The sequence below is a fragment of the Carassius gibelio genome, chromosome A15 (genome assembly GCF_023724105.1).
Source record: "Carassius gibelio isolate Cgi1373 ecotype wild population from Czech Republic chromosome A15, carGib1.2-hapl.c, whole genome shotgun sequence".
Classification (NCBI taxonomy): Eukaryota; Metazoa; Chordata; class Actinopteri; order Cypriniformes; family Cyprinidae; genus Carassius; species Carassius gibelio.
The window spans coordinates 16,085,305-16,098,530 of NC_068385.1; the positions used below are offsets into that span (position 1 = coordinate 16,085,305).

At 37.8% G+C, this 13,226-nt stretch overlaps 1 protein-coding gene across 1 annotated transcript in view; it reads left to right on the forward strand.

The window, feature by feature from the left end:
- The window catches only part of LOC128029341 (nucleoredoxin), a 79,073-nt gene extending 67,138 nt beyond the window's left edge, over positions 1 to 11,935 (forward strand). Inside the window, exons 4-8 of the mRNA XM_052617090.1 lie at positions 2,918 to 3,018; positions 3,684 to 3,790; positions 4,870 to 5,049; positions 5,205 to 5,329; positions 10,972 to 11,935. Coding sequence (XP_052473050.1) covers positions 2,918 to 3,018; positions 3,684 to 3,790; positions 4,870 to 5,049; positions 5,205 to 5,329; positions 10,972 to 11,154 — 696 coding nt within the window. The 3' untranslated portion in view covers positions 11,155 to 11,935. The remainder of the gene's footprint in view (positions 1 to 2,917; positions 3,019 to 3,683; positions 3,791 to 4,869; positions 5,050 to 5,204; positions 5,330 to 10,971) is intronic.
- The last annotated feature ends 1,291 nt before the right edge of the window (positions 11,936 to 13,226 follow it).

Genomic DNA, 13,226 nt, shown 5'->3' on the forward strand with positions numbered 1-13,226 from the left:
TTTGAATACGAAATAACCAAAGAATGACTCATGATTCAGTGAGGGAGTATAATGGTTCTGAATGATTCACTGTTGCCAATTCAAACCTTTAATAAATTATGAATCTTCCCGATTGACTCTTTTAAAAGAACCACTTCATAAAAGTAATTTTTTTATGAATCAGTTATCAAAGCTGACTGGTGTAAGAGTGGACACTTCTGTTTGTCTGGGGTTTCCCGCCATATGAAGCCTTTTCCACAGAAACCCTGTTATTTTCCACTATAAATGTCACTCCTAACACTCAGGCCAGTACGTGATGCACTCATTCTCATTCACAGAGGAACGGTTTCTTGACTGACAGCGTTTCTCTTGGTTTCGGCAAACATGGGCACAGCTTGTGCCTGTCCACAGGGCTGCAGCTACAGTAGCAGGAGCTTGTTTTTCCAGTTCCCCCTTCTCCAAACCCAGACAAATTGTGAAGATGAGCCACAAAACCAGGATATATATTTCAGTTTATTATTCCAGCACCGCATTCCTCATTCCTAACCAGCCTAAAGTTGAACCTCTATTGAAGTGACTTTTATAAGACTAAGTGTGTCTGGACGTATTTTTTCCGTTGATATACTAATGCCACTTTTTTTCTCTATTTGTAAAAATGACTTCAAATGACCTTAAGAAAACAGAGAGAGTTTGTAGCTTTATACTTTGCTTTCTGGCTCTGTATCTGTAAAGATACACACAGAAACAGAAGGAAGGATAATATTTTACTAGTTTTTATACAGCTGAATAATAATACTCTAATAAACATTAACAATATTAACTAATAAAATTCCCAGCAGTTAGATCACACACATTGTATTTGTTAATAGTTAATTTGATATGGGCTTGGAAATTATAAGGCTGGAGCTGAACACACTGTACGTTGGGACGCCACATTAATTTCCAGTAAGACGTCTGTGTTTATCTTAATGGGAGTGATGTTTAGTTTTACTTTTGTACAGACTAAAATTGTGTGTGAAGTCTGACTGGTCAGCACATAAATATGAATACATTAAAGGAATAGTTCACCCAAAAATTACAATTCTGTCATCATTTACAATCACGTCGTACCAAACCTATGCGAGTTTATTTCCTCTGTGGAACATAAAATAAATATGTTAATAACCAATAAGTTTCAGTTCCCATTGACTTCCATTGTATTTATAGACCATACGAAGTCAATGGGACCCAAAAACGTTTGAATATAATATCTGCTTTATTGTTTTATACCACAGTGAAATGAAAAGAATACAGGTTTGGATCAACGAAACGGTGAATAAATGATTATACAATTTTAATACCTCATTTGATACCTCATTTTGTGCTGTGTGTGTTGCTGGTTCAGATATTTTATCAATCACTGTTACTTTTACTGTTAAATTACATTTTATTTAATCATTACCCTACAAATAATTGCTGTTAAATTCATATATATTATATGAAACCATAAACAGTATGATACAGTAAGATATGTTTTTATTCAACAAGGAGGCATTACCTTCATCAGAAGTTACCGTAAATACATTTTCAATTTTACAAAAAGAGCTCTTCAGGCCCTATCTTAACGGTCTAAACGCAAAGTGTAAAGCGCACGGTGCAGATCCAAATCCACTTTTGCTATTTTAACAACGGAAAAATGTTCCGTGCGCCCGGTTGCATTTTTGGAATGGGTTGTCCCTATTCTCTTAATGAGTAATGGGCATAACATTCATCTCCCCTTCCCTTTAAGAGCTAGATGCGCTCGTGCAATGGCGGATCGCTATTTACATGGCAGAATTTGTTGACGGAAAAGCTGAACGCTTCTCAAGCGAAGAAACCGATCTGCTCATGCGCGAAGTTAAAGCGCAAGCTGATCATCTACGGGACAGGCAGGAATCCTACAAAGCTCCGTGTGATGAGTCAGTTTATATATATATATATATATATATATATATATATATATATATATATATATATATATATATATATATATATATATATAATGTGTATGTGTGTATTGGCATGATTGTTCAATTAATTAATAGCAAAAAATATATTGCGCCATTGACTATAGACTTTAGACCAGGTTTGAGTTGGTCTATGGCACAGTCTATTTTCCCCTCCTTAAAAAAATATTGTGCCTGAACACACCTCTTTTTCAGACAGCACAAATTGGTGCAAATGCATTTTCTAAATAAACAATGTGATGCTGGACAAGAAATTGTGAACGGCACCGGACTGAAACTAGCAAACACACTTGAGCTGCACCTTGCATCACATTGCGCCGGGTGTGTAATAGGGCCCTTCATGTCTAATTTATGCTGATAATTATGCCTAGATGATATCAGACATTTTTAATCGCATTATCTGAGCTGATGTTTTGAGGAAAATCTGTGCAATGGACTTAAAAATGGTAAATGAGTACTACACGCATACTGGTAGCTGGAAGCAGTAATCAGATCCACCTGAATGTTTGATAGAGAAACCCAGAAGGGCCAGAGGATGTTTAAACTTTGTGAATGGCAGGCGTTTGAGTTCTGCATGAGAAATCTGCTGAGCTTTCGTTTAGTTTGGGCCTGCCGGTATTTAAAAGTCTACGCGGGACTGGAGAGCTCTTGAAGAGAGCTGAGTGAAGCATGTCAGGCTGTATGTAGCACTCTTGTGAAAAGAGAAAAACATGCAGCACAATATGCCTTCAAGCCAGAAAAGACAGGATGAGTTTAAAAGCCCTCCTAGGCCCTAGTCACATTTGTTTTGTTAGTTTAGTTTTTTTCTTGAAGGAGTGCAGAACTGCAGAGAGAGTAATATTAAGTGCTCTGGGCACTCACTAGGCCACCAAGTGCTGTTTATTATCAGAAGAGAGAGAGAGAGATCTCGCTATAACTTATGTATGTGTTTATGTGTGTGTTTTATTTCACAGTGTCCTCCTTGTCGCAGTCTAACCCGAGTGCTGGTGGAATCGTACCGGAAAGTGAAAGAATCAGGGCACAAATTTGAGATTGTGTTTGTCAGTGCTGATAGGTAATAAACACAGACCACAACTTTTATATATATATATACATATATATATATATATATATATATATATATATATATATATATATATATATATATATATATATATATATATATATATATATATATATATATATATATATACTAGAGATGCACTCTTTATTAACATTCTGATTGATAATTATTTTCATGTAATGATATTGTATTGATATGGATTTTGTCTCAATAAATAAATAAATCACTAAAAACAATGATTTAATAGCTGCAAGAGAATTTTGGCATGACAATGCAAATGTAAATGAATTTATTGATTTGCTTAAGATTTCTTTTACCAGAGTGTGTTATTCAATTATTTATTAGGTGTTTTTAAAGATTAACTTTAAGTGAACTTGAGATATTGGCAATCTAAATGTAAAATATGGTAAATGAGCACATTTTAAAATCCAGTATTGGCCCATACAGATGTATAACATCGACTCAACTGATAGCAATAAATTAAAAATCTTTAATATTGGTCATTAACTCACACAATATATTATGCATTCTTATCTTCCAAACATAATGTAAGTCATATTTGCTGCTTATTTCCAATAATTATTTGATGATTTTAAAGCTGGAGGACACTTTAGACCTGCAGTGAAGATTGAAAGAGCTTGTGTCTTGTGTGGTAGGTCAGAGGAGTCATTTACGCAGTATTTCAGTGAGATGCCGTGGTTGGCCGTGCCGTACACAGACGAGGCCAGACGCTCACGACTCAACAGACTCTATGGAATCCAAGGTACGTCTGTGGTCTTTAACTCTGGCTCAGGTGGAAGTGTTTGTTTGATGTAGCAGCGTGTGGTTGGATGGCATACAGCTGTCCCTGCCAGGAACTGCAAACTGAGCTCTAGGACCTCAGGAATGTGGGCAGCTAATCGAGTTTACTTCACTATTACTGTCCCCACCTCTCCCTCTCTCTCTCTGGATGTCGCTCTCAATCAGTATAAGCAACGATTCTGAAAACATGGTTTATAAAGGCATAGTTCAACCAGAAGACAAGACTCACTCTTAATGTTGTTCCAAACCTGTATGACTTTATTTCTTCTGCAGAGCACAAAAGAAGCATTCTGAAAAGCATTTCAATCCATACAATGGAAGTCCAAAACAACACTGGACCAGCATTGACTTTCACCGTATGGACATTGTTCATGATATATTCTTGCTTTGAATATCACAGAAGGAAGAAAGTAATTCATGCAAGTTTTAAAATGACATGAGGGTGAATAATTAATGACAGCATTTAAATCTTGGTTTAATTAGCTGCAACAGCAACAAATGACCCAGAGTGTGTAAAATGGTGCTTAAAAAAATAAATTCTGACTGTTTTAGCCCCGTTTCACTCTGGTCCAGGTATCATATGACCCCTTTTACTGTCAGAAAAGTCTCTTTCGTTTTCATTGGAAGTTGATGCATTGAGAGGGAAAGTACTGGCTTCAGGCCTATCCGGTCTGGAATGCGTGGAATTCATCTTGGATGAGTTGATACTGACTCCCCCTCCCTCCGCCTCCAGCCTGCAGTCGCTGTGTGAGTCTGATAAGGCCACCAATACTGCGGTCTGATGTCTATCTGAAAGAGGGTTTGAGAGAGGTCAGTCGTACAGTGAGATCAGTGGGACCACAGGCCGCCTGACCGGGTCTTTGTGTGCTGGTGTTGATCTTGGGTGTGGAGGACCCTTATGTTGCTTTAGAGCAGTTCAGCTCCACTTACTGCACCATTAAACATGATGAGACATCTCAAAGTTATATCTTGGAATTAAATAATATTAAAGAATATTGTTACACACAGTTTTTATTGTTGTTGTGGTTTAACCTTTTCCAGGCATCCCCACACTGATCTTACTGGACACAGAGGGTCACATGATCACGCGACAGGGGCGGGTGGAGATTCTCAATGACCCCGACTGTCGGCTCTTCCCGTGGCACCCGCGACCCGTTCTGGAGCTCAGCGAATCCAACGCCGTGCAGCTGCATGAAGGGCCCTGCCTGGTTCTGTTCGTAGGTGAGATGATGCTTTGAGATCATTGCAGAGGAGCTCTCAAAGCCAATTGCTACTTCACTTTTTTCTCTTTTCTTACTACAATGCTCATTCATCATCTTTCTGCCCTCATCATTCCTCTTCCTGTGTTATCTTATTGTTTTTTACCTCTCATTTAGATGCTGAGGAAGAGGGAGAGCTGGAGCCGGCCAAGGAGCTCATCCAGCCAATCGCAGAGAAGATCGTGGCCAAATACAAAGCAAAGGAGGAAGAGACGCCACTGCTCTTTTTTGTTGCTGGAGAGGTATGTTTGTCCATTTATGTGTATGATCGAACAATTAGGTGAAGTTCAATATAAACTATTGTTCAGATCTTTCATTGAATCAGTCTGAATGAATCGTTCATGAATCAAACTGATTATTTTTGCTTTGCTTAACTTAGATTTTGCTTTATTTTGTGTTTTAATTATATATCTTACAGGTTATGACATTGTCACCCCAAGGCACTTGCAGTAGCTGCCAGCAATTTACTATGAAAACATAAATAATAATAATAATAATAATGATGATGATAGTAATAATAATTATGTATATTGGTCACATTATAATTTTAAAATATATTTAAATATAATTTGCAATTATTTTACATTATCGTATTGTAATATGTGACCCTGGATCACAAAACCTTAAATCGCTGGAGGATATTTGTAGCAATAGCCAACAATACATTGTATGGGTCAAAATTATAGATTTTTCTTTTATGCCAAAAATGATTAGGATATTAAGTATTATATATCATGTTGCATTATTTTGTAAATTTCCTACTGTAAATATAACCAAACTTAATTTTGGATTAGTATTATGCATTGCTAAGAACTTCATTTGGACAACTTTAAAGACAATTTTCTCAGTATTTAGATTTCCTTTTGCTTCCTCAGATTCCAGATTGTTAAATAGTTGTATCTTTGCCAATTATTGTTAAAAAAAATGGACTCTTATGACTGATTTTATGGTCCAGGGTCACATAGCAAATTACATATAACACAATAATACAATATCGCACAACACATTTATTTCTAGTCTGCACAAGTTGTATAGACTACTTTTATGGTAATTTTATGGTGCTTTTGCATAAATTCCATCATCATTAAAACTTAAAAGTTTCAGTCCCCTTTTACAGGTCCATCTCAAAAAATGGAAATGGAAAAGTTTAAATTTAAAAAGCAAACTTTCTTATATTCTAGATTCATTGCACAAAACAATTATTAAAAAATTATTTTCCTAAGCTGTAAGTCATAACCATCAGAATTAAAACAAAAAAACTTTTTGTGTGCCATGAATCTAGAATATAAGTAAGTTTGCTTTTTTAAATTAAATTACAAAAAATAAAGACCTTTTTCATAATATTTACATTTATTCATTTAGCTGACGCTTTTATCCAAAGCGACTTACAATTGCTATATATGTCAGAGGTCGCACGCCTCTGGAGCAACTAGAGGTTAAGTGTCTTGCTCAGTGGATTCGAACCCAGGTCTCTCCGACCAATGGCATGTGTCTTATCCACTGCGCCAACCCCACCCCCCTGATATTCAATTTTTTTGCGATGCACCTGTATTCTAATGCATAAATCCAAGAGCAAACAGTGCATTATTTCAAATTCAACCTTTCCAAAAAGAAAAGGTCATACAGGTTTCCAGCGACATAAAAGTGAGTGAATGATGACAGATTTTCCCGTCTTTGGGTGAACTGTTTCTTCAAGGCTTTGAGTGATATTTTGAAAACCTTTTTTTCTTCTCTGCCACAACAATCAGAATGTTTGCTTGCTTTTACACACAAGTGTGATGTGCCATCTGTTTCTGTATATTTGTGTAAAACAATCCTTCAGGAGGGCAGCCTCCAATCACCAACATGTACCTGCAGTAAATAAAAGGAGCTGCAGTTGAATGGCAAGCACATGTAGCACAAGCCTGAAACCCAGAGGGTGCCAAAACAGCTGTGTGCCCTTCTCTCTCTCCGTCTCTCGCTCTCTCTCTGTTTTTTTTTCATCTCCCTGATCCCTTCTTCATCTTTCAAGCCTGCATGCCAAGAGGGAGGAAAGCCAACATTTTCATAACCCTCATCTACTGTTTTCTCTTTGTGACCTTTGCGGAAGTCATGTAGAGAGTGAAGGCTGCCTGTAATTAATAAACGATTAGCCTCCTCTTTCTTTACTTTCCCCTTCTCACTTCAGATTTCTTGCCACAGTCTTTCTGTTTGTGTGTGTGTGTGTGTGTGTGTGTGTGTGTGTGTTTGTCTGTCTGTCTGTCTGTCTGTCTGTCTCTCTGTGTGTGTGTGTGTGTGTGTGTGTGTGTTTGTCTGTCTGTCTGTCTCTGTGTGTGTGTGTGTGTGTGTGTGTGTGTGTTTGTCTGTCTGTCTGTCTCTGTGTGTGTGTGTGTGTGTGTGTGTGTGTGTGTGTGTGTGTGTGTGTGTGTGTGTGTGTGTCTGTCTGTCTGTGTGTGTGTGTGTGTGTGTGTGACACACCCTGAAATGGCAGATCCTCAGGATGGCATTTGACTATGCCATGGTTTGAGTTTCAGACATTTCCTGCACATTTTCTTAAGCTTTGCATGTTTAACCGAGCCCTACGCTTCACATTTACCAACATCTGACATTTTAAACCCTCTTAAGTGCCTTGCGCAGTGTAGTTCCTTACCCTGCTGTTTTTGTATTGTCTTTTGTTTTGCTGTACTGATGTTGTGTTTGATTTTGTTTTGTTGTTGTGATTTGCTTTGCTTGTGTTGGGTTCTGTTTTATTTTTGCTTGTGTTTTGTTGTGATCTTTTGTTTACTTTTTTGTTTGATTTGCTGTGTTTGTTGTGTTTTGTCTTGGTTTGGGGGAGGGGTGTTATGTGTTTTTGTTTGCTTTGATTTGTTTTGCTGTGTTGTGTTTTTGTTTTGTCTTGCTTTTTGGTCGTGTTTTGTTACAATTTTTTGTCTTTTTTGTTTCATTGTATTTTTAATTGATAATACTTGTTATTTTAAAAGTTGTGGCATTGCATAGAAAATGATCAAATTCATTGATATCACACTAGTCACATTTTAACACTTTAAAGTCAAAGACTTGTGGTGAAACTTTTACAACATGGTGGGTTATAACTTTTTTCCTGGCACAATGACTTGCCCCATAGACTTCTATTGCATTTCTTTAAATGCTGTTTGTTTGTTTTTTCAAACAAAATTATTCCTGTGATAATTGACAGCAAGTCATTGATGTTGTTGATTTCTACATAATATATATTTTTATGTAAGCCATTATATGGAACACATTTTCAACAGTTTTTTATTTATTAATTTTCTTCATTCATTGCATAACACATTATTTCACTTTTAACATAGTCCAGAAATCAACTGCAAATTCATATCAAGAATTAACTTTGTGTACTGGCCAGCACTGTCAGAATAAGAGCAGATAGTGTGAAGAAATAAAGGAAAACGAGATGCAGTGTAAGGACCAGACCAGTTGTAGGATCTCAGTCTATAAGACAGTAAGTGTGTGTTCATAACGCCCTGTTATCCTGAACTCTGAACACTTCATGTTTCATTGAGCAGCTATTTAGAAGAAAAAAGTGTGACATTCCTTCATTAGCAAACTAAACCAAGTATGTTGAACGTGGGTTATGTTTTATGTCTGTACATGTTAAGATAAATGAGAATTAAGTTATATATCTGTGTGTATACTGTCTGGTGCAGCGCACAGCTAGAACACTGTTGGGTTCAGATCAGAGCTCTCAGATAACCAATCAGCTCGGGCCGTTCATAGTGAGCTGGCCAATCAGACATCCATATCTCTGCTTGCATGAGCAGATGGCTAATGCTTATGGAATGCTACAGGCCCACAATAGGCAGAACAAAACTTAATGTTTTAGGCCCGGCACAATTAGGTAAACACACTGGCTCTTATCACGCTAGCAGCTGGACGCAGCCACAGGCTGAACCTTTGTCTCTACACGGAGAGCTCAGTGCTGGAGGCGGCGAGGGACTATGTGTGTGTGCGCAGAAGGCCCGCCAGGGTTGAAAACAGTTTACACAAGGTTTGCTGCTCCACAAAAGAAGATGCATGGCTTACCATAGAAAGTCAGACAGTCTGAGAGATGTAATCTTTTCATATCTAAAAGCCTGGAAGGGTTACACTGACAGACTCCATTTCTCTCTATATGCATTGATCTTTATCCATCTGCAATCTTAATGAGAGAATTTAGCGCAAACCCCAGAAACATGCTTTTTCTTGTTGTAATGTGTCAAATTTTGACAGCCATTGTCTCGCTCGATGCAGCAATTTTCCCGTTGATCAGTCCGAGTTAATCTGTTTCAGTGTGTTGTGGGTTCACATCGGACAATGGAATGCATCTGGAACGTGGAGAAGGAAGTGATTATGGATAAAACCACCGGTGACCCCTATTTTTCCTGCTTTATAAAATGGGAAATTTGCAATCATCTAAGGTTGATTCCCCACCCTTAATATTGCTTGTGTGTTAAGGAGTATTTTTTTAGATGGTAACAATGATGTTAGAATTCATATTTCAAATAGCCACTTGTAAAATGTTTAGTTTTTCCTTATTGAAACAAAACTGCCATTCCATCTTTTAGTAGTTTAGTTTGAAGTCAAAGTCACAAACTTTCCGTTGCCCTACATGTCCTTTTTAAGTAGCAAAAACGGCACCACGACTCTTTTACAGGCACAAGATCTGATTGTGTGGATTAATCCATGTACTGATGTGGAATAGTTTATAGTTTCACTGGGAGCCAGTCAGATTGTAATATAAACGAACCAAAATCTCTTTGAAACCGTTGTACTGCCCTCTTGTGGTCAAAAATGCAACCATGTCTTGGGTTACAATGTCTTCCATTTGAAATTACTGTGCAGTTCTTTCCAAGACACACTCATTTGGATGACTTTTAAGAGAGAAGTATAATCAGTTTGTATTAGAGAAGTAAGAGGTGGCTTATGTAAGATATGGCTTCTAGAAAGATGGAGTTTGAGATTTTCGGTGGAGGAAGTAGGCACGTTAGCTCCGTAAAGCTTGACATAATAGAAATAATAGACAATAAAGTCTTAACAGTTGCTGTTATTTAAATGGCCTAAAAGAAAGATAAAATTCTGGTAGTTTGCTTGTAAACCAAAAAGACACAACCTTAATAGTTGAGCGAGAGGAAAAATATAAATGCTAAAAAGCAAAGGACCAAGAATTGAGCCTTGGAGGACACCAGTACTAATCAGACCAACCTCTGATCTGTGGCCATTCATAAAAACAAATTGACAAATTAAGATCTGAACCAGTCCAATGCACTATCCCTTACCCTCAAAACAGATTCAAATCGACTAAAAGTGTGTAAACAGCGGTATAAAAAGGTTAACTTAGGTCCAGGAAATGTAACGTTTATTTTTTGTGTGTGTTAATTTTGGCTTTCATGGAGCTATAGGCCTTCTGAGGTATTAAGGTCAAACCACATCTTAAAGAAAGACTGTAGAAGAGATTCAGAAAATCCCCAGAAAAAAAAAAACCCACAAACACATTTTTAGCAACCCCCATCTGGAATAAAAGGATACCCCCCACCACCACCACCACCACACACAGTATGATTCATCTCTCTCTAAAGTCCCCTTGAGTTTTAGTGCCTCAAAAGCAGCAAGGTGGGTGATGGTGATGGTGATGGAGGTGGAGGTGGGATAGTGAGAGGAGCTCTCAACTCTGCTCAGGACAGAGTAGAAAGAGACTTATGCCGTCATGCTGGTTTTGAGAGAGCGAGAGCTTTATACTGGACTCAGTGCAGATTTTGTTTTGTTTTCTAGTATCTCCATGATGGTTATTTCCAGTTAATTTCTTCACATTTTGTAGTCACAGGCTCAATTTAGTCATTTTGCTCTTTACAAACAGTAATAATCAGCTGATGTTTTCATCTCCTGACAGGATGATATGACTGATTCCCTGCGGGACTACACCAACCTGCCCGAGGCCGCGCCTCTCCTCACTATCCTGGACATGTCAGCTCGCGCCAAATACGTTAAAGACGTGGAGGAAATCACACCTGCTGTAGTAGAACAGTTTGTTAGTGACTTTCTGGCCGAGAAGCTCAAACCGGAGCCCATTTGAAGTCCTTGAACTCCCTGCATCATGTTACCCGAACCTCCATCTGGCCCTTGACCTCCAGGCGTGCTCTCTCTTCTCTTCCTGTCAGACTGTTTGAACAGAAGCGTACTTTGTATTGACATTTTATTTCCTTTTATACATGCCACTCCATCTGGAAGCGGCCGCCTGCTCCTGTGGTGCCTTGCCTTTACTACAGTGCTGATTGTAAAATGCTGATTTTAACGTTGATTGTCTTTTGCCGTTACATTTAGAGATGCGATTGAACCCCGCAGCCGCAAGTGAACACAACTTTGTTCTGATTTGCTTTTATTGAACTTTTTATAAAGTATTTCCTTCTGTCCTTGGATATAGTTTGAAGAATCAAGAGCTTAGAATAAATATAGCTTGGTAGATGTATTATTGTTAATGTTAATTGATTAATATGCATACATGAACAAGCTGATGTTAATATCCTTGTATAGAATGCACTATCTATTCTTTGTGTAGCTGACGCTGTTTATTTTTAATGCAGTTGTCTGTAGTTGATTCTTTAAAAGTCTCCACCCACCTTCTTGTTGATATTTGATGTTGCTGAATGACTAATCCGTTTCCATCTCAAACGTGACATTTAAGTGGATTTTCTGTGAAGGTCCCCTGTATTAAAGCGGTCTATGTTTTTTGTAGGCACACTAAACAGCATCTAATTGCAAGCTTCCTTACAAGATGTAGCCAGTTAAAGCACACAGTCTGTCTATCTTTGGTTGTTTTAAATGTCATAGCCATTAAACGCCACTGTTTAAAATTTCTCTGTTGTCTTTACATATGACTATGTTTGCAATTCATACTCCTCTACTACTGCTACTACTCAGTTTCTATAGTATGCACACTGTGTGCATTATGCAGATTTTCTAATAATAATTAATTTTTTTTGCATTTGCCAGATCATGCGATATGAAAACTGAAATATTGAATAAGCCACTTAAAGAAATTGTACTCTAAAAAAATTTACATTTTCTGAAAATCTACTCACTCTCAGGCCATCCAAAATGTAGATGAATTTGTCTCTTTAACAAAATAGGTTTGGAAAAATCTAGCATCACATCACTTGCTCACCAGTGAATCCTCTGCAGTGAATGGGTGCCGTCAGAATGAGAGACAAACAGCTGATAAAAACGTCACAATAATCCTAATGTAATCCACACCAGTCCATCAATTAACATTAAGTGAAAAGCTTTTATAACCCCTTCATTGGAAAAAAACTATATTATGGATTATGAACACAGGTTTTGGACAAAAGTGATTATTTGAAGTTACAAAGACAGTTTTTAATTGGTGGACTGGAGTGGTGTGGATTATTGTGATGTTTTTATCAGATATTTGAACTCTCATTCTGACGGCACCCATTCACTGCTGAGGATCCATTGATGAGCAAATGACACAATGCTAAATTTCTCCAAATCCATTCAGTTCAAGAAACATCTTGGATGGTCTGAAAGGCGAGTACATTTACAAAATATAATTTTTGGGTGAACTTTGCCTTTTAAAGTGTATTTGTGTCATCGGTGTGCTTTTACTCTGAAAACACAATCACCCTTTACTGAATAAATGACAGACTGTTAAAAATAGTCAAACGGCAAAGTGATAAGTGAAATGGACAGTATTTGTAAAACTTTAAAACTTAAAACTAAAAAAAAAAAAACACTCTAAGTTTTTAGATCTTGTTCTTTGCCGTATTTTCTCCAACAGCTGCAGAAGCTGTCGTCTGCCTTCAAACAGCAGTATACTAGCAGGCACTGCAGAGCCACGGGCACAAAGAGCCTTCTGCCCTCTGTGTCCTCAGCCAATCGAAGAGCCTCCAGACTCAGTCCATGCATCTCTCCACCAATCACCAGTGCCGTGCTCCTCTGAGCCCAACTCTCATAGTACACCTGAGGCTTCAGACACAGCAGTGAAAGTTCATCATCTGACTCTTCATCAGAGTCACTTTCACTGTAGTCATCCGAAGTACCACTTTCTGTTTTTCCTGAAACTGGAGCTTTCATAAGGCTACTACTGTTACCTGCTACATGGACAACCACAGCCTTTGGTAAGTGCTT